Source organism: Accipiter gentilis, chromosome 8 (assembly GCF_929443795.1).
Source record: "Accipiter gentilis chromosome 8, bAccGen1.1, whole genome shotgun sequence".
NCBI classification, from domain to species: domain Eukaryota; kingdom Metazoa; phylum Chordata; class Aves; order Accipitriformes; family Accipitridae; genus Astur; species Astur gentilis.
The window spans coordinates 4,967,364-4,989,041 of NC_064887.1; the positions used below are offsets into that span (position 1 = coordinate 4,967,364).

Consider the following 21,678-nt stretch of genomic DNA (forward strand, 5'->3'; position numbering starts at 1 on the left):
CCCTCTCTTCCCGCTTCTTCTCGCGAGATCGGCGGGGCCGGTGTCATGGCGGCGGCGGCGGAGGAGCCGGAGGTGGATATCGAAGGGGACCCGGCGGCCGTGCCCGGGGAGGCGGTGCCGGGGTGAGTGAGGGCTGTAAGGCGGGCTGGGAGCTCTGCCGATCCGGTCGGCGCGTCCCCTCATCGCCACCCCTCGGCGGGCGGGAAGGGGGGGGGGGGGGGTTGCGTGACCGCGGCGGCCGGGGTTGGCGTGAGGGGAGGGAAGCCGCTTTGCTGAGGGGGCTGCCCGGGCGGCTGCCGCCGCCGCCGCCGTTGCTGCTGCTTCCCGCCGCCGGGCCCTTGAGGGGAGAGACCTTGGAGTCTCATTGAGGGCCCGGGGAGGGGGGGGGGGAGCGGCGGTGTGGGGCATTCTCGGGCCGGGCGTTGGGACCGGGGCCTGTGAAATCTTACCGGGGTGAGGGGAACGCAGAACGGCTGTCATCGCGTCCAGCAGGAGGTGAAATGCGGACGCTTGGTGAGGCTGCTGGGAGAGTCCTTTAAAATACATAGACAAAAGGTGCTGCGTCGCGTAACTGGTAGCGAACTGGCGGAGGCAGATAGGTTTGGGAGACCGAGCGTAGGGAGGTTCAGAAAACCGATTCCACAAATTCACAGGTAAGGGGCCTTACCTGTAAACAGGTGCGGAAGAGAACGGGCAGCGGTTGTAACACTACAAATCTAGCAGTTGCGGGTGCTGGGAGAGCATGGGAGGACTGTGTCGGAGGTGGTGGCTGGACTCGTGTGCTGTCCTCAAGTAGCACCTGCTGCTGCTGCAGACAGAACACTGGGCAAAGGGGACTATTGATCTGGCCCGTTTCTTGATACGCTGCAAAAGAAGCAGGAGTCCCGTTGGTTTCCGGCTGTACGTGGGGATTTTATCCTTACCTACATAGAGAGGTTTGAACTGCTGGCACAAGGCAGATCAGAATAGTAGGTGAATTTAATTTAGTAGTATTGCAGGGGATATAGGGCTAATTAGTCTTCAGAAATCTCTGAATGTTCTGGAAGCAAAGATTTTTGAAAACAAGTGATTACTAGGGAGACTTTATGCTGCGTTAAAATAGAAAGTTGATCAATGATGTTAATCAGTGACAGATTTCTAAAAGTAACAGGTAGTTATTTACAGAAAAGATCAAGCATAACCTGGATGAAGGCCATAAGATCACTAACAATTCCATATGATATGATTCTGTTAAACCTTGTGTAAGTATGAGCTCTCCTCAGGAGGAAGACAGGTTTGTCTTTACAAGAGGGTGTTTTTACCTTGTTGGGGGAAAGATGTAGAAATGTCAAGTGGAGATAATACAACTCAATGACGCTTTTAATGTTGAAAATACAGTTCTTTATATTTCCATAAAATTCTGACTCCTTTTGTTTGTTTGTTTGTGGTTCCTCCCACCTTCAGTTGTTCCGGATGAGAATTTTTACTATTCGGGGTTTCACTGATATCTCATACAGTCTGCAGTGGGATAGGTGAGGAGTTGCTGCTGAGATTACTAAAAAAGATGACTCACTGAGGGGGATTTATGCTATGCCTAATGAAATAGTACAAGAGAGTAACATTTATATAATAGTGTGCACTATATGGTTTTGGTTTTAGTGTCTAATTCTGTCATCTTCTGTTAATGTTTTTGTTACTTACTACACCATTATTTTCACTCTGACAGCATTCATTTTGTTTGAATATGTATGCATAATTTTGAAGACTGGAATCTTTTTCAGAGATTGTGAAAACACAGCTTCAAGCTTGCTGCAGGATCACTATCTTTATTCATCTTGGAGAACTGACAACAGTCTCGTAAGTATTTTTTAAATGAATGGTACTTTTAGCAAGGTTATCAGAACCTCCGTTTTCTCCATTCTCTTCCCTCCATGTACATGCTCTTTTAGGTTTTTAACCAGCGCCTTTTGTTTACTTTTAGAAACTATTATACATACTCGATACTCAAGTAACAGTGTGACAGAATTCAAATATTAAAATGTATCTGTATTGTTTGCAGCCATGGACATTGGACAGCAGCATTAGTGAAGAAAACAGGGCTGTCATTGAGAAAATGTTGCTGGAAGAGGAGTATCCTTTTGCTGATTTGCTTCTACATTTTCCTGTGTAATAATAGAAAACTTCCTGTTCACAAAGGAACTGGACAAATCTTTCCTTGTTAAGATGACTGAAGCACTGTTATCTTGTAGGTGGATTGCAGAAATCAAGGAGGACCCCTGAATTAATCATCTAGCTGCTTGCAGCTTCCTCTGGTGCTTCTGATTCTTCAGAAAATTACTCCAAAGCTTGTCGGATTTAAGCTGGCACTGGCACCAAAAATAGCGATATTCATCCCCACTTCTGCTGCTTGTTCAGTGTCACCTCCAGCATGGCGCTGATGCAGCTATTTGTGTGGCTTCGTAGTGAACCTGATCACACAGCTGATCTGGCTAAAAATAGCTAGTTCTTTTTGCTGAATTGTTCTTTACTTGGACTGGTTTACTGTCTGATTTTGTCTGGCTACATTCATACTTCTGCCAGCATGCAAGACGAAAATGGGAAGGAACAGCTGCTGCTTTTTTATTTCTATTTTTTTTTTAATATAGTGTTGCCTTAATTAGTCCAGTAGTAGCTTTTCTGGCATAAGTTGACCTTGCAGACTAAGTAGGCTATAGCAGTAGTAATCACAGGCTAGTTTATTTTCCTGTTCTTTTTGTAACTGAGAGTAGTAATATAAAGTAATAGAGGAATGGGAAAATAAAGCAGTTAAAGTTTTCCTAACACAGTTGAGTTATTGAGGCTTAATTTGAAAATAGGTAATCAATATAATAGGTAGCATCATAGGTATCAATATGATGAAAATTACTTTAGTATGGTTTCTAAGTCAAAAAAGAAGAATGCTGTTGTAGAAACAGGATACCTAGTTTGCTGAAAGTAAAGTGAGCATGGGGGTTCAGAAGTCAAATGTCACTTCCTTATGCATTAAGCTAATAGGAGTGTGTGAAATTAGAGTGTATTTCAGTTTTGAAAGCAGTGCAGTACTTGCTTTTACAGCTGAATAATTATGAACCAGTGTAATTTATATGATTATTAGGATTCCCACATGTACAAATATCTCTGATGCTTTGAAAACTTACTTAGTAACAATTTCAGATATTATTTATCTAATAAATCACTTTCTGAAAAAATATGGCTCAATCAAAAGGAAGCAGAGAAAAGATCTATGAAAAGGTAAGCTGTGTTCTGGGAAGAATTCTCAATTAGATGAGAAGAAATGAAAAGTCCTTCCCAAATAAGGTGATTTCCTGAGATATGCAACAGCATCACAATTACTAATTTTTATTTTCACTTTGTTTTTTATTTGCAGCCCACATAAGAAAACTGGAAAAGTCATGTATGTACATTTTAATGATTGAGTTGCATTTTTAAGTGTGGCATCTGATTTTTTTTTTTTTTTGTTACCAGACACTATTTGGAAAAAAAAAAAAAGTTACAGCTCCTTAGTTCATCTTGTTTGGCTGTACAAAATTATTTAATAGACCTTTAAACATGAAGAAATACTGTTGCATGTAATAATAGGCCTGTAGTAAACTGGTTTGGTTTTCGTAGCACAGTGGTCCTTGTGAAAAAACCGAAAAACCTAAACAACAAAACCATACCCTGTTAATTCTAGTTGGCTTTCTTGCCTGAACTTTTCTGTTTGCTGCTTTTATGTGTTTCCGTACTGTTAGTTACTGATGAATATTGTGTTGCCCTGAATCTTCCTTTGCGATGCACAACCTGACATGATTCTCAATATTTTATTTATCAGTCACATTCATGTTTAAAACAATACCTTGAGCTTTACCAAAGATGGGGAGTAGTCCTCCAGTCAGAATTTCCCTTCAGTTACTGGGATTTGTATATTTTTAAGGAAGTGTTAACTTCTGTGTCCTATTTTCCTAGGGTGCGATCACCTACAAAATCAGCTAGCTACTCATTAAAGTGGACATCAGAAGAAAAAGAACTGTTTGAACAAGGACTGGTAAGTTTGTTTATATATGTAATATTTTGAATAGAAGTCATTAGTTCATCTTAAATAGGAAAACAATAATTAATATAAATAAGCATGTTATATTGATCTGCTTCTGCTTTTGTACTTCTAATGTGTTAAGAATAATTGCCATCTACTAAGAGTGTAATAATGATAAATCAGATTTATACTGATGAATCCCCTTACATGGCTTTGTTTACCAGATTTTGTTCATGTGAGGCTGATTACAATCTGAGATCACAAAATATCTCAAATATACAGCTTTATGAACTGTACAATCATAATGCTGTAGTTCACTACAGGAAGTGGAGTGTGTTCTTAAGGCAAATCAGCTAATAAAGTGAAATTCTTTAACTACTGGTGTAAGGTCTTTAGAGATTACATGGTTGTACAGTGCTGAACGTAACAGGGTTTGCTTTGCCAAGTACAAATTCATTTTGGTAGGATTCCTTGGGTTAGTAGGCAGCATAATTTACAGTGTGCCTGAACTGGGTGAAGAAGATCCTCTAGTTAAGAAGAATAGCAGTAATTCTTACTGTTGGGTGCAATTTTCTTCTTGGTAGAATATGAACAGCGAGGTTCCTCACCGTGGGTTTGCTGTACTGTCTGTGCATTTGTAATGAATAATTGAGTTTTCAAACTCTTCTGGCACATAAAGTGCAATGTCTGGAATGTTAGAATCTGGGTAACTTAAACATGCTTTGTTGTACTAGGTGAAATTTGGCCGCCGGTGGACAAAAATTGCCAAGTTGATTGGAAGTCGTACTGTTCTACAAGTAAAGAGCTATGCTCGGCAGTATTTTAAGAACAAGGTAAATGGAGTATCTCTATAGTTAGCAAAAAGGCTGTTTGAGTATGCTGTTGTACTTGTAGCTTGCTTTTTGATCTGTCTTTTCAGGGTACTGCTGTTAAAGTACATACTCTATTTATTCCCATATTCAGAAAGGTGGAATATGCTTATTTGTAGATTTAAATGTGAGGTCAGACCTGATTTCAAATTCCTGGAATGACTTCAGTATTTTTATTACTGGTATAGCTAAACAATAAATGTAGTATAATTGTAGTCTCTTATACTGTTGGTTGTTGGTCTGAAAATACTTGTTTTCCACTATACAGTTGTTTCCAACTGTGGGTTGTAGTTTTAGCTTTAGCCTCATTTGAGACTTTGGGGGCATTTAAGAAGAAATTGCTACTGTCTAGGTTTTTTTGAATGGAAGCACATGTTAATTTACACTTGGGCTAGAAGTATACCTATAATGCTGTGTAAAAGTCATTCACAATGGATTAAAATGTATTAAAAGGGTAAGATGAGGAAGAAACACTTCAGAATGTCTGCTGTTCAAGTAAAATAGTTCTGACTATTTGGGAGGCAGAGGGGATTGTTTTGTTTTTCCCTCCTGAAAGTATTTAATATTTTCCTAAGGCAAAAAATGGTGATTCTGAAAAAGAAGAGCAAAGTCAGTGTGGGAGCAGTCTTCCCACTGAAGATGGGATAAGGGTAGAAGCGTGGTCATCTGGAAACTTGAGAGGCCGTGCAGATCCCAATCTGAATGCAGTGAAAATTGAAAAGCTATCAGATGATGAAGAAGTAGACATAACTGATGACATGGATGAACTACTTTCTCCTACCTTCCAGCAAGAAACTGGAAAATCTGCATTATCTGTTGTTTCAAAAAGTCCAGTTGAAGAAAGGAAGGGAATGGAACATGGTTTTTCATCTGTTGGACACGGTTCTGCAATTTCTTTAGCTAAAGAGGATCTTCAACATACCAAGCAAGATACAGTGGATACATTAGTATTTCCAGGTGTTGCAGCAACATGTTCTCAGCACCTGAACGGTGACAAATCTGTGAACCTAGATTACCAGCAATACAATAATTCTGTTGAGAAAGCTGAACAAGGCAGACTAGTAACATCTAGTGGTACTAAACGAGTAACTGATCAGGAGCGTAATGAGGCACAGAGAGACCTGGCTGATAATGGATTGCTTTTTCCTTCCCCCTGCCAAGTGGATGAAGAACATCAAGAGGAAGCAGAGGAGCTTAAGCCACCTGATCAAGAAGCAGAGGTTAACAGAAGCATCATTCTGGAAGAAGAAAAGCAAGCTATTCCTGAGTTTTTTGAAGGGCGCCAGGCCAAAACACCAGAGCGTTATTTGAAAATTAGGAATTATATTTTGGATCAATGGTAAGATGCATTAATTTCATTTACTGAAATAAATGATTGAGATGACTCATGTCCTGCTCTGTTGTAGTTAAAACACTACTTAGTACTAATAGCTTACTTCTGAAAAGAGTAAAATTAATTTTATGGTCTCATTATAAAGATTGCCAGCGAACAGCACTGCTTATTAATGCTGCTTTTGCATCTTCCCAGTTTTTTTTTCTGGCATTCTGGAAACTAAGCAATGAAAATACTTTGAAGCATTACGGAAATGCATGTCCTATATTGGAATGAGCTGCATCCATTTTGGTTACGTTATTTTCTTCCAATTTTTGTCATCCTATATGTAAGAATGCATATACGATTTTAATAAATGGTCCCTCAAAATAACCGATTAAATTAATTCTATAATGAGGTCTGTAGCATTGTGTACTGCCTTTACAGAAGGTCAACTAGAAGAAATAGTCTGTGCTAGAGCAAAGTGTTGACCAAAAAAAGACTTCAAATTAAGAATCAATGCGGAGTAGTGCTTGTACACGTGAATATTTTATGTTCCATCATCAAAGAATCAGTTTAAGGAACCTTAGTGATTTGTGGTAGCAGGTTCAAAATACAGTTTGTTCTGTTATGAGTTTTGGTTTGTGGGCTTGTTGTGTCGGTTAGCTTGCTTTTAAGTAGAACAAATTGCTGAGTTTAACTCTGTTCTCATTCAGTTGTCTTCTGTATTGACATCTTATTCTAGTTGTAAAGAAACTCTAAAATTTCATACCAGAGAAGTGTTGAACTGAAATGATTCACTATCAGTTTAAAAGCAAGTTGTAAGCGCATAGAAAGCGAAAACAGGCTTGCTTATTACACCAAGGAATCCTATGATTATATGAGCTGTTTAGACAAATCTAATGCAGACGTTCTTCTATCAGTTTAACAGTATCGTAGTACTTCTAAGTAATTCATTGCTTCCTGGCACCAGTCACGTTGAAGAGTTTTTTGTACACATGGAACATAAGTTTCACTCTGCCTAAGTATGAATGTGTATGGATAACCCTAAAATAAATAGTATGCGTTTTCTGAAGCTTATATTTTTGCTGTGATTGCCCTGCGTAGTGGTGTGTAGTGCACGCATTGTGGAGGGGAAAAAACCCTTCAGTGGTTCATCTTAACCTCAGCTTAAGTCATGCAATTCCTTCCTCCTGCCATGATTTGTTTTACTATTTGACAACGTGCTATACTTTATTTTAGGGAGAGATGTAAACCCAAATACCTGAATAAGACTTCAGTACGTCCAGGCCTTAAGAACTGCGGTGATGTTAACTGCATTGGACGGATCCACACGTACTTGGAACTAATAGGAGCAATTAACTTTGGCTGTGGTAGGTATTTTTATTGGAATCAGTTCAGAACTTAAATTCTAATCAGGACCTGCTGAACAAATCTATTGTTGATTGTCAGGGGTTTTTTTAGTTAAAATGCATGTTTTCATTTGGAGGCTGAACGTTAAGGTTAGTAGAGGTGTCTTTACAAGAAAAGTCGTAAGTTCACTTCATTGAAGCGCGAATGACTGCACTTAATCGGAATCGAGCATCCATGTGGATAATCTTCCAACTTCTCTACGTTCTTAATGTCTTAAATAGTAATTGTTGTTACATTTAAGTTCTGTAGAAGAGAATCTTTGTTTGGACTGTGTTGAGTATAGCTGTGTTCCAACCTGTATGGCTGTAGCCTATTTTGGTATTAATGTTGAAGGACTGCTTAATGTTAGGGTATACTGCTCACACAGAAGGATACACATTAATCCTTACTAGGAAGGATCTTCTGAGCAGATTGTCTCTCGTGACCTTTGAAAATCTAGAGGGGTTTGTAACCTGCTTACAGGATTATGGATTTTTGGTTTTACACAAGACCTTTTCTTTTTTTTTTTCTTCTCCCCCCCCCCCCTTTGCCCCACCTCACGTTTATTGCACACCAGCTGGTGGGGTGGGTTTTCTTTGTTTTGTGCTTTTCTGTGTGTCCAGTGTTGGATTTTTTTTCTTGATAGCTGCTGTATCTGAAGTTCTGCCCTCCCTCCGTGTAGGACAGAATTCAAGTCATTGTTTCTTCTCCCACACTGAATTATACCTATTTCCTAAATAAAAAACAATGTCTTCATCCTCAGGGCTAGCTTTTACAAGATTCAAATGTTAAAATTAGGTGACATGTTAAAAGTATGTATACACCTATAACTTAACTTTGGTTTAGAGTCTCTGGATTGGTTTTGGTCCAAAGCTGAATGACAGTTACCTAGGAGAGGAGGAATGTCCTGCAAATACATTTTGTCTAAAGTAAAGGTTATTAAAAATGAGTTAACAGTAAGGAAGGAGTTTTTCCTGTTTAGAAATGCTGTGGTAGTGGGAGAGGGCTATATAATCAGTCACTAAATATGACCATCAAGAGATGTCTTTTCACTGCGGGGTTTTTTGTTGCTTTTTTCTTCATGGCATTTGTCATTACCACTTATCTGTGTCATTCTTTGCTCTGTACCAGTAATAAGTGGCTTCCTACTTTACTGAAGTACAGTGTATCTCTCTTCTGTATCCTGTAGAACAGGCTGTCTATAACCGACCGCAACCAGCTGATAAAACACGGTCCAAAGAAGGCAAAGACACAGTGGAAGCATACCAGCTTGCTCAGCGCTTGCAGTCCATGGTATGTTTTGGTGAGGGGTGTGGTGGGGGGCGGAGCAGCAGAAAACATTCAGCATGAAGGTCGTTTCAATTTTCATTTTCAAGCTAGGGCATCTCAGGAAGTTTCTCCTCTTGTTCAGTTTGCTGTTTCATTAGCATGCCCTGTAATTCGAGTATCAGTCGAAGTTCAAGTTCCGCTATCTGACAGGTGTCTGCCCTAACTTCTGCTATCTTACACATTTGATTTCTGTTCAGGTATTTAACTATGATTGTGTTTCAGTCTTTTCCCTGCAGCCCTAACGCCTCCCTCCCCACCCCTCCATCATTTATTAGCCTGAATTAGCCAGAAGATAGTGGAGTACTGGTAGTGGGTGATTAAGTTTCTTGCATTTTAACTGCTAAGTATAGTAGGTGTATGCACGCAATTAAAGTACACAATTAAGTACGGTACTAACTCATTTATAACTACATGAGTTATCAAAGCTTGCCAGATTTAACTTCCATATTCATATTTAACGTAGCATCTTTAAGTACTTCACAGCAAAATAAATCGGTTGAGAGGAAAACTAAATCAATCCCTCTAAAAAGAATTATAAAGAACTGTAGCATACACTAGGTATAAACATACTGGGTTTATTGCTTTTTGTATTATCTGAGCTATAATTCAGAGCTGGATAATAATGCAGTGTTGCTGTCAGAGGTGTTGATGATCCGTGGAACGTCAACCAGGTGTTACGCTTTCCCGCCTTAGAAACTGAAAACTTCACTGATGATATTTCATGACAGATTGCGAACTACTTAATTCTACAGAACTCCAGGGTGTTCTTTCTTTTCTGGAAATAGGTCATAGTGTTAGTAACCTTTTGGACAATGTTCTTATGGCTGATTAAATGAAGTAAATGCAGTTTTTTCCGGAGTAAGATCCTTGACTCGTGTTGATTTGCTTGCTGTAGCGTACAAGAAGACGGCGAGTGCGAGACCCATGGGGAAACTGGTGTGATGCAAAGGATTTGGAAGGACAGACATATGAGGTAATCCTCTGTCTTTTAAACTTTCCTTGAAGAATTAATTCTTGCTAATTGCTAACAGGTGGTGTTGCATCAAATATACAAAGGAAACAGTTGTGTAATAGGTACTTAACCTCTCTTTGTGGAAGCAATAATTTGAAAATAATGGAGCAGCTGTCACATCTTTTTGCTGCTGATAAATACAACTACTTTGGTGTTTACAAAGGTGTTTGTGTTGTAAGCATGTATCTACTCTGTTTTATGCCTGTAAAGCTCTTTGCCGTGCCTTGTAGCAGATTTCGTGACCCTTTGTTTTCAGTTAACTGCCTTCCTAAAGCTAACAGTAGGGGATAGGAGAATAAGATTTAAATGTTATTTTTTCAGTCCAATATGGTTTATTTGTGCTGATAATGCAGGTGATACAAGTTCCTAATATTAATTCTGCTGCTAGGAATATGCCCAGAAATACTGTGGTTTATGAAGTGCTTAGACAAATTCATTCTTCACAGAAGACTTGGAAAGAAAATACCTGCTTGTCCGTTCCTACAATTTCAAATTATACAAATAGCAAAGAACTGTAAACATCCTATTTTTCTCATATAGAAAACCATTTAAATCTGCAATGTTCAGTACTAAGTATCTGTAACAATTACTTCCATAATGTTACAATGCTATACCTACTTTTGAGTAGCTGTGGCTAATAATTCCAACACTTTCTGCAAAATACATATTTGGATGGAAATAAAGTTTGAAAACACTCATCCCTAAAGAGGTGTCATGGTAAATTCTGGCCATGGATTGTAGTGGCAGACTTTCTCCTTAATTACCATACTTGCATTTATGCATGGTTTGCGATACGGGTTGTGATTTTACTGAATTTGATTGACTTGGAGAATGTAAGAATTCTCTCATCGGGCATCTTGTGGTCTAGATCTCTGAGTATCATTACTTTCACACTGATTCTGCTGTGGCCATTGCCCTCTATCTTGAGTAATCCTGTAACACACACAAATTGATAGCATATCAAGAGGACACTGATGTCAAGAATTTATTCTGGGCTGGTTTTGGAATCGCTACTGAAACAGCACTTAAGACATTAAGGCACTTTTTTTTTTTAAAATGTTTTTAGCATCTGTCTGCTGAAGAATTAGCAAGAAGAAGAGAGGAAGAAAAACTGAAACCTGCAAAATCTTCTAAAGGTTCAAGACAAATAAAAAGGTATTTGATGTACATCATGTTGAAACATAGATCTTCTAGAAATTAAAGAAATGTCTTGGGTAGTGTCAGGCTGGAACGCTGCAAATCATTCCTATGTATTATGGTCTGAAATAACATGTATGCATTTCAAATGTTTCATATTAAAATTCAGGAGTGTGAGTACTGAAGTTTCTGTATTTGGTAGAAGTCATCCTAGTGTGGGATGAGAAAATCCAGTAAAGAAAATAAGGTTATTCCTCCTCTGCCAAGGAGACAGCGGGAAACTTGAAAAGTTTCCTGACTGTCCTACATCTTTAGAGAAATTTTCTTTCATTTTATAGTTCCTTTGATCCCTTTCAGCTGATACCGTGCTGTTTATTCACTGAAGAAAAACAGGTATGTACCTACAATTGAATAATCAAGAATGCTTTATTACTTAGGTTACTTTTCTTATGCTCATTATTGTGTTTATCATTTCAGGAACCTTTTCAGGTGAAAGTGTCTTCCGAAGCACTTTTAATAATGGATTTGGTGAGAATTAAGTTTTATTTTCAAAAAATTATGACATATATGTTGTGGTCTTGGTTTTTTAATGGGCAACATAAGATGGTTGAGACATAGAGTTCTCTCTATTCAGACCTAGAAGTGAAAATCTAGTATTAAATAAAGCCCCTAAAAGAGTTAAGTTGGTTTATATTGTGCTTAGCGTACAACCATTTACCTTCTAGAAAAACTAATGAGAGCATTGCTACTTACTAATCTCCATCATACTTTAAATGTAATTTGCTTAAAGCTACTTTCTGAAATGAGCTGCCATTTTGAAATCTTACGGGTTCCTTTTCTACTAATCTGGGAATTGATTTTGTGATTATAAAGCAATGTGTGTGGGTTTTAGTCACAACAGGTTGTACCAAAACTAGTGCAGTTGTTCAGCACAGCATTGCACAGGCTCCAGTTTTTGAAGCTAGCGTTGCTTCACAGATGGAAGTGTTATACAAATGCACCATATACATGCGTATATATAATAAGCAACCATCTTATTTTCTGTTTGCTTTAAATTGAAACACTGGGTATTTGAGAATCTTTACCTGTCCTAAGTTTTCCTTCTGAACGTGATTGAGAAGTTACTGACTTGTAGCTGTGATGCCAATGTATGCTGTCGTGTGCAGATCAAAACTGGGAGAAATTCTACAACTTGGACTTTAATTGTTTAATATCGTTTCAGCACTCTCATGTGTCTATGGCAGAAGTAATAGGGCTGCTAGGTGGAAGATACTCTGAAGCTGATAAAATTGTAGAAGTAAGTGTTTGTCTTTTTACATTTTCTGTAAAATATGAAACTGTTAGGGTAATATATATTATATATATTATATATATATAGGGTAATATATATCATTTGAGTAGATGTAAATATTATTTCTGAAGGGCAACTACTTAAATATATTTAAGTTAATTACTGTAATCTTGAAATGTTAGGGTTAGGCTTGTGTTCAGGTGTTGGCCTGACAACTCTATCCTGAGGAAGATCTGGTATATGACTCTTAAAATTCTTTAAATTTTATTTCGCTGCTGGAGATTTCTTGCATTTACCTAGCTGGAGACTGTTTTTTAACAGGTTTGTGCAGCAGAGCCATGCAATAGTCTCAGTACAGGCCTGCAGTGCGAGATGGATCCAGTATCTCAGACGCAGGCCTCGGAAACTCTGGCCGCCAGAGGATACAGTGTTATTGGGTGGTACCATTCCCACCCGGCCTTTGACCCCAACCCCTCAATACGAGATATTGACACGCAGGCTAAATACCAGGTACTTGCTGGTCTGTACATTAAAAACAAATAAGTAGCAAAAAAACCCAACAACCCTGAAGCCTCCCTGGTATTTACAGTGTTAATACACGTTATTGCTCTAATGCATCTGAAAATCGGTTTATTCATAAATTGACGTAAATTTTACGTTTTTAATTTCAGAATGCTGTTTTGAAAAAAGTTGTATTTCTTGGATGTGAATTCTCTTTGTGTGTTTGTGGGTTTTTTTTGTTTTTTTAGAGTTATTTCTCCAGGGGTGGTGCCATGTTCATTGGAATGATTATAAGTCCTTACAACCGAAATAATCCTCTTCCATATTCTCAGATTACTTGTCTAGTAATTAGCGATGAGATCAGTTCTGATGGTTCCTACCGTAAGTACTGATACTTTATCCATTGTCTTAATTTTTCTTTTCCTTTTGGATACTAGGGGGCAAAATGTTGTCTATTCTTGAACTTGAGAAATAGGTATTTAAGTTAGTAACTTGTGCCGTGGAAAACCAGGAATTTCACTTAAAGAGTAATCCTACAAGTAGTCCGTGCAGTTGTGGCAAGAACGTACAGGTATAAATAGATAGAAGGTTGTTTTTTCTGTATTAGTATTTCCCACAATCCATGAAAGAAATTAAAGGGTTGGGGCAAGGGTTGCTGTTAGTTACATACGCTACCCATACAAACCGCTGAGAAAATGCTTCGCTTGTATTACTTAGACTTTGCTGCGTTACAGAATTCTGAACGGATCTTCTGGTCAAGGAGGAATAAATGTAATAGCAAAGAATCGGCTGCTATAGTGGCCAGAAATCCTTATTTGAGTAACTTAGTGTTCAGAAGGTCAAAGGATCAAACTTGCCAGCTGTCCAGGAAAACACAAGATAGGAAAGATGAAATGCTGTGCTGGCATGAATCCCAACCTAAGACAACAAGTTCTTGATGAAAAATGTCATCGGCATTTCATGAAAACGGGATGTTTTCCTTTCTTGAATAGTTAAAAACCTCTCATATAAAACCTGTGGTATTTCAAGTGATGATCAGATCTTCTGCTTCTTCTCTGACACTAATTTGAGGAAAATTCCCATGATAACAGTCTGTGGTTATGGTAGCTGCCTCATCTCTCTCTTCCCCCCCCCCCCCCCCCCCAGTTTAAGTCCTGATTTCTGCATCCAAACTCCAAGGTTTCCCATTTTCTTGGCAATGCAGCAGCAGAGGCCGTGTGAGCCGACAGTTCCCCCTCTGTTTTTTCCTGTGGAAGTGAGCAAGGGAGACCATCTGTCTGGAAACTTGCTCTGTGCTCCTGAGGGAAGTGAAGTGGTGGCCACATCTGTGCAGTAATTCCTGTTTACCATACTGATAGTACTGTAATTTTATCCTCATTTCCCATGCATCCCACCCTTGTGGTGTGGAGTTAAGACACTTAGAAACTTTACCTGCCCTTAGAAGTAGATGTTTTCTTGGTCACATAGGTTTTCTGTCTGAGAGGACTTCATATTTATGTTTAACTCCTGAAATCAACTTTTTAAAAAATGGTATCTCCTCTGGCTCTTTGGAAAAGTTATACCGTAGCAGTAGCTCTACAGTACTGTGCAAATGAATGAAAATTATTATTTCATGAGAGTCACAAATACTTCTATAGATTAATTCTTACTCTTGGAAATGCATTCTGCACTAAACAACTTCTCACGTTTGAGATGTACTCAAATAGCAAATTGTATTTATTACTTTCTTTTCACTTACTCTGAGGTCTAGTTGGAAAGTATGCATTGAAAGGCCTGGAAAGGCGCCTTTTTTTTTTTTTTTTTTTTTTTTTTTTTTTTTAAAATGACTTACTGAAATTTACAGGCTCTTTCTTTCTCCCTGATGTTTGGTAACATGAATTGTGTTCTGCAAGTAATTTTCTGGTGTTCCTCTAGAATACTTTCTAAATTCCTCTTCCCCCAGCTGCAATAAACTGGAAGGATTTCTTCCTTTTAAGAGCAAAATTCCTCTGAAATCTAGAACAACAGTCAGCTAACTTCATCAGCCAGTTCATACACAAAAACCAAAACCTTTTTTTATTCACGTAATAAACACATAGATCTTGGAGAGACTACAGAAGTTATAATAAGTTATAAAAATTCATTTTGCTATTTTCCTGTTATGTTGTAGATTTCTGTGTGCTTCCTTACGGCATGAGGAATTGGTGAGGGCAGGGAGGAGAATTTGTTCCTTACTCCCACTAAAATTAAATTTGGAATCCAAAATATGTCATACTTTTACTTCAGCCTCCTTAACATTGGCAAGTAACAGGACTGCAGGCTTCTGCAATCAGTAATAAATTATGAACAGTTACAGGGAAGGAAGGGATTGCACCTAAAACTAAAAAAGAAAAGAGAAAAAAAAAAAAGTTGAGTGTCTTAGAAACACTTAATAATCATGTTCAATTGATTGCAGGCCTGCCCTACAAATTTGAAGTACAGCAGATGTTGGAGGAACCTCAGTGGGAATTAATATTTGAAAAAACACGATGGATAATTGAAAAATACAGATTCTGCCATAGGTACATGTCTATTTCTATTATAAAGAATAGCCGGTTTAGAATTTTTGCGTGCTTATTATTGATGTCCCAACACAGATGTGTGTCTGCTTTCTACAGCACTACTACTTGTTTTTCTTTCAACAGCAGTGTCCCCATGGATAAAATTTTTCATAGAGATTCTGACCTGACTTGTTTGCAGAAAGTAAGTTTTGTTTTAGCTTTTTTAATTTAAAATTTTTTTTTAAATACAAATCTGTTTCATACCATGAGAAGTCACCTGAAGTCACGTTTTTACAAATCAGAGATGTAAGCTAATGGCAAAAATGACTTCTGTGGTGTAGCTTATTTACTTAAAAGCACAACGAACATAAGGATGCTCGTTTGAGAGAGCTGGGGCTGACGGTTATGTGCAGATACTGGGTTTTAATCTCAGTCTGGAGAAGAGTGAATGGCAAATTAATCATGTCTCTTCTCAGCATGTTGTATGCTTCAGGTGTCGAGAGCTGCATGCATTTCAAGAGCAGATTTGAACTTCCTAGTCCTTTGTTCGATCAGTAAAGTAGTGCTGTGCCATGATTGTCATGCACAAGTGAGAACTTCAATTTTCCAGTCAGTGTCGTCATTGCTATGAAGTTCTAAATAACTACAGCTGTAACATTAATTGCACAAACAAGACAGAAAATCTGCCCAAAGCAAAAGACATAAACAGAAAACACATACACAGTGATTACCCACATCTTAATTTTTTTTTCCCTCTCAACATGACTTTGCTTATAAACAGCTTAAATCTAAAATTGAGTTGGTAGAATACTCTTGAATTTAGCTGTTGTGTAATTGGTTTTAAAGAATTGGTTTTAAATCACCCATGTGTTTGTTCCTGTGTGACTGTTCCTTTCTAAAATTTATATTGTACAGTTGAACACTTTCTGTAGTGTTAATCCTAAATAAATAAATAAAAATCCCTTTGGAATACTTACCAGCTAGAATAAATAAGCTCAGGAAATATGACAATTTTTTAAAAATCTCCTTTTCTTTTGACTAGCTTTTGGAGTGCATGAGGAAGACTTTGGTCAAGGTAACAAACTGCTTCATTGCTGAAGAGTTCTTAACTCAGATCGAAAACTTATTCCTTTCCACATACAAGAGTGAGAAAAAGAGTTGCGCTGAAGAAACTGAGAATGAATGTTCAAATGAATTGCCAATGTGATGGCTTTAACAAGACAAAATTATGGAATTTTGATTTTATTTTGTCATTTTCTTTTCTTCCCCATTATGTCAACTCTTTCAGAATTATTATCCATTTTAATGGTAACTGTTAAAGAATCTACGGTCATCTTATTGTTACGGTTTAAACACACTTTGAAAACCTCCTAATGTGTGTGACCTGACTACATGAGGAATGCTTACTACTAATGTTCTGTGGAAGAAATGAGTGCCACAGAATTGATTGATTGACCAACAGCCTGCCATTTGGGAAGAAGGACCACCTGGCAAGAATACTGTGCTTCAGTCTTTGAGGAGAGTTTGTCCTCTCTCAAGTCTTTCACTTTGGGGAATTTTCTCTCTTTTTTTTTTTTTTTTTTTTTTTAACCAGTACACATCTAACTTGGAATGAATTTGTTCCTTGACGCTTTAGAGATTGTAAGTTTGAATGAACTCACAAAAGAGAAACTTAACTGAAATGAAAATTTTGTAGCTCATTGACTTCAAACTTTCCTGATACCCAGTCTAAAGTTTTATTCATTTGTAGTTTAATATGTCATTTGATTTTTATTCCCTGCCCATTGATCCCTGTGGTCAAGTAGCTTTTTGGCATGTTCTTTGCCATCTTCTATATTGGGGAGAAAAAGCTGGCAAGTTTTCATGACTTCTCAGCAGTGGTTGTGCTTGTTTCCAGTGGAAATGGTAACTCCTGTCTTATTACAGGTTGCAGTCTTTCTGATCTTCCGTTCTACGGGGAGATGTTACGTTGTTCCGCCAGATCATTGTGACTTGTCCACTTCTAATTGCCACTGTTTCCTGTGGAAACAAGAGCTCTTGATTGATGGCAAACTGAGTGCAACAAGCAGAAAAGTATTTGTCTTTAATTTAAAGAAAAAAACCAAACCCACCAACTTTTATATCCAGAGTCTTCTCTATAATGTTCAATAAGAAAACACATTGGTTTCTATCAGTTCTTCAGTTATAATTTCATGCAAGTCTATATTCAGATAACTTAGTCATAAACAGAGTAATCTTGATTGAGAAGTTTCTTGATTGCAACTTGGAAGTGTTTCATGAGCTATATCACTGTGAATCTGTATAGAAGTAATGTGCTTTAAATTCTGCTTTCTAATTCATGAGGAAACTTGACTCATATACAGTTATTACTATTTACACAGATTTATCTTGGGCAAAGTTTCTCAGAGAGGTCTAAAATGTATTTGAGAACATGAAGCAAGCAAGACCTTGAGTTTGCATCTAGAGGGGTGACAATGGACTCGGTTCTTATTTAAAAAAAAATAATCTGTATATATCTAGTTCTACATAACACAAATGGAATTTTAAGATTTTATATGTTTACATTTTTAACTTCAGCTTTTCATTTGTATAAAGAGTTTGAAAAGCTTTAAAATAGTAGAGTTGCATCCCATAGAGGGAACCCCTTTGTAGGAGGTTAACATTACTTTTTTATAACACCTTGTAAAATGTTAGTCTCTTTCTGTTACTAAGTGGAAGGTGCAGAACCTGATCGTATGAAAACATGAGCCTTGATACTCAGTGATTCTCCCAATGCAGATGCAAGAGCTGTGGACTTAAAAATATCAGTGAATGTTCTATGTTCTCTTCTATGCTCAGATCTGCTGGTGCGCAGCTTTAGATCCCACTACTATGTATAATTTTACATACTTGGTGTATCCATCTCTATAAGGCATGCTGACTCAGACTGCATATATTCTAAAACGTCATCTTTGGGACTTCCTAATGAAAAATATTGCATGGTTTTCTGTGTTTCTAGTTTGAGCTACACTCTCAGTGAGAAAGCATTCCTTCCCTACTTAGTTGTGGAGTGGTCTGCAGTGTAAGGTATTCTTTTGCAGTTTTGCATAGGTTACTCTCTAGAAAAATCACAACATGTAAATGTATGTACTAAAAGCTGTAATTAGTTCTGATTTGTAGGAAGAGAATTTTGAACCTCGTGTAACAGCAATAGGAAGTAGATAATGTTCTTTGTCCACATACAGTCTATTTCCAGGCATTTAAGGATGGATGTCAGTATTAACCCAGTAGTGGTAACAATGTGCTGGCTGCTTCTCTATTTAATGATTAAAAATGAGTTAAAGTACTACAGTTGTATTAATTGGATTTAACAGCGTTGTTACGTAAGAAAAGTTTTGAGTAAAATGTACTTGAAGCAGTTTGTCTCTTGAGAAGAGGATGTGGTGCAGTATTGAGCCTTTGACATGCACGCAAAGACTCCAGATTCTGTAAGAGTTCGTTAGCAGGGTGGTGTGGGAGGAAATAAAACTGCTAGACCATCCTAATCCAGTATTACCACCCAATACTGTGTGTGAATTGGAAAGACCACACTTGTGATGCTAAGTAATAATCGTTGGCAGGAAAGAACTAAACTATTCTTTGTAACTTATTTTGACTGTGCAGTTAACAATATGAGTTTGGAAGTTGCATGCTTCTAAGATGATAAAATCCATTTTACTAATACTACCAGTTTTGCTACCAAACACATATAAGGCGTTAAATATTTTTGGGGAAGCTCCCCCCCCCCCCCCCCATCCAGCAATTCTTTTTATGCTAGCTTTGTTTCAGTGTACCTGTGTGGACTCATACGCTATTCCTTTATGTAAGACCAGCTGTTATGCCTTGCCAAGTTGTTGTTCAGGAGGTGGGAAATGGTTGAGTAGCAAGTAGAATCATATAATTTAAACTGGAAGAGTCAACAGTTTAGGAAAAAACACAGACAAACAAACAAAAAGCCCCCAAACCCCTAAGATGTAACTTTTGGCAAATACCCTTTATGGGCATTTGTTGGCCGAGTCAAGTTTTGCTGTCCCAGTTATTAGCAGTGCTTCTTCGCAGGGATATAAGCCTCGTGTTCCAGGGGAGGGGTAATGCCCAAGAACAATTCAGTTGAGGAAAACAAACAAACAAACTAAACCAAACCCAGCCAAACAAAAAGTTAACACTGTTGCCATTGATGTTTGGTTTTGTTTTTTTTTCCTTTTGCTTGCTGCTTTGATATTCCTGACTGATTGTGTACAGGAGACTGCTAATAAAGACTGTGTATGCAGTATCTTGAAAAGCATGTTCTGTATTTGTAATAGCTTCTTGTCTCAAGCATCAGATGTGGTTATTTACTCCAAGTCAGTGTCAATAACCCAGTGATTCAACGCAGTCCCACAGCCACTAGAGGGAGCGTTGTCACAGCTGATGCAAAACGGGTTTTGGACTAAGAGCAAAACTGTTCTTGGTAGTAGTATTGCATGGGAACTTCTGGTCAGTGATTAAATTTTATGGGCAGTAGCTGTGTACCTTGGTATAGATTTGTTTCTTTCATTTGTGCTTACAAACCCTCTGCTTTAGTTTCCTTCCAAAAGTTATCCAGTGGTGCTTTGTGGCAGGGGCGCCAGGATGGTAGATGGGTTTTCTCCACGCTGTTTTCACGGAGAGAATCCTGGCTGTAGGATCACTAAAGTAAGTAATGTAACGGGTTTGTTTGCCTGGGCAACTCCAGTGAATTCTGAAGGTGATCATCAGACTACCTTTCAACCAACCGTATTCATTACCCAAATTTCATTCAAGTGTGTTGGTTCTAGCTGTATTTCTGCCTGCAGCAGAAGCCAGACAAACTCCATCCTGCTGTGCTAGCAGAGGATTTGGTCTGGGCATTACTGAGCTATGAGGACACGGTGGTGGGAAGCAAGCAGCACGGCGGTGGACGGCACACCTCGAAAGGCGTGGTGTGGTGGAGTGGTGCGCCCCGGCGTCTGCAAGGGGCCGGGAACATGCTGTGCTGTCGCTGTGAACCCCGCTGCGGAGGCGAGGGACGTCAGGATGCGTGCAGGGTGACTTCATCCGGACCCGCAGAGCTGGCGCATGGGAAGTAGCTGGTTGTTAACATCCCAGTGAACACTGTAATCATATTTGATACGGGACAAAGTATTTAATGGCCCAGATAAAAGCATTCTGGTTGTTTAATTGGAAATGTCTTGCTGTTTTACATAGACCTCGTGCCCTATTTTTATGAGATTTAGAATTGTGCCGAGAAATTGTTTCCATGGAAGCAGAGATCACTAAAGAAATAATGCACTCCACATTTCCTACAGGATTATTCCTTTTACAGCCTGCTGTTCTAGAATTAACTGTTGTAGTGCCATTACAGCTTAGCACAGATTAAAGGAAATAATACTTTTTATTTTTTTAGTGTCATAGAGGCATTACATATCTATATTTTTATACATATAAATATCTATGTAGATAGATATTTGGGAAGACTTTTGTCTTTAAAATAAGTCTGTCCTCTCCTCCTTATTTACAGAGGGCAAAATCTACCAGCACAAAAAAGTCAACAGAAATAGTGCGCTTTCATTTTGGCAATTTATGCAATTTTATCAGGGAAACTTAAAATTATTCCTTCTTTGCCCTTCTCTTGCCACTGTTCTACACTTTTTGCTTGGTGATGGGTATATTGTAAAACTGTCATTGTGCTTCTGGCTACCTTTGAGGGAAGAGACAATGCAGTTTTTAATTAAGGTAACAGCAATGAGAATCTTCCACTGGTAGGGAAAACAGACCATCTCATTTAGTTACCTATGGTTTTTCTTCCATATATTACTTCTGACAAACCTCTTTTTCCTCTAGTGTCTGTAAAAAGGGGAGACTATCAAATGATAACATGAGGCTGAGACAAAGCATGAACATCTAGCAACAGCATATGAGCACAGTGCTGTTTATTAAAAAGTCCTGTTACTGCCTGTCCATATGGTGCTTTCTAAGCACAAGGGCAGCACAGCTTTCAGCCGTATAGAAACGGCCGTTGCTTCACTGAAGCTGGTTTGCAAGCTGTAACTTTACAGCAGTTGAGGCTCTCTTCTCCAGACAGAAGAAAAAGAAAACTTACTCTTGCTAGAGTTCATAATGTGAAATAAAAGACAAGATATGAGTACGTAGGTGACAGTTAAATGGATTTTGACTTTGAAGGAGGGATGTGGAATTTAAAAAAAAACAACAAACCAGTTATTATAGGTAAATGAATGACTTAGAAATTAAAAATGAGAAAAGAGTTACT

The 21,678-nt window shown here is 38.2% G+C and overlaps 1 protein-coding gene across 2 annotated transcripts; it reads left to right on the forward strand.

The window, feature by feature from the left end:
• Window positions 1-10: 10 nt before the first annotated feature.
• On the forward strand, window positions 11-19,683 carry MYSM1 (Myb like, SWIRM and MPN domains 1). 2 transcript variants are annotated; one of them, XM_049807591.1, is made up of 20 exons: window positions 11-122; window positions 1,761-1,836; window positions 2,039-2,109; window positions 3,172-3,249; window positions 3,386-3,412; window positions 3,964-4,042; window positions 4,765-4,863; window positions 5,475-6,238; window positions 7,454-7,584; window positions 8,793-8,896; window positions 9,828-9,905; window positions 11,011-11,099; window positions 11,420-11,474; window positions 11,559-11,609; window positions 12,304-12,378; window positions 12,694-12,882; window positions 13,122-13,254; window positions 15,308-15,413; window positions 15,537-15,594; window positions 16,435-19,683. In XM_049807591.1, exons 1-20 carry the CDS (start codon window positions 46-48, stop codon window positions 16,597-16,599), a joined length of 2,505 nt encoding a protein of 834 aa, XP_049663548.1. In that variant the 5' UTR covers window positions 11-45; the 3' UTR covers window positions 16,600-19,683. The 2 variants fall into 2 exon arrangements, with proteins under 2 accessions (XP_049663548.1, XP_049663549.1); XM_049807592.1 differs by having other exon boundaries at window positions 15,540-15,594.
• The last annotated feature ends 1,995 nt before the right edge of the window (window positions 19,684-21,678 follow it).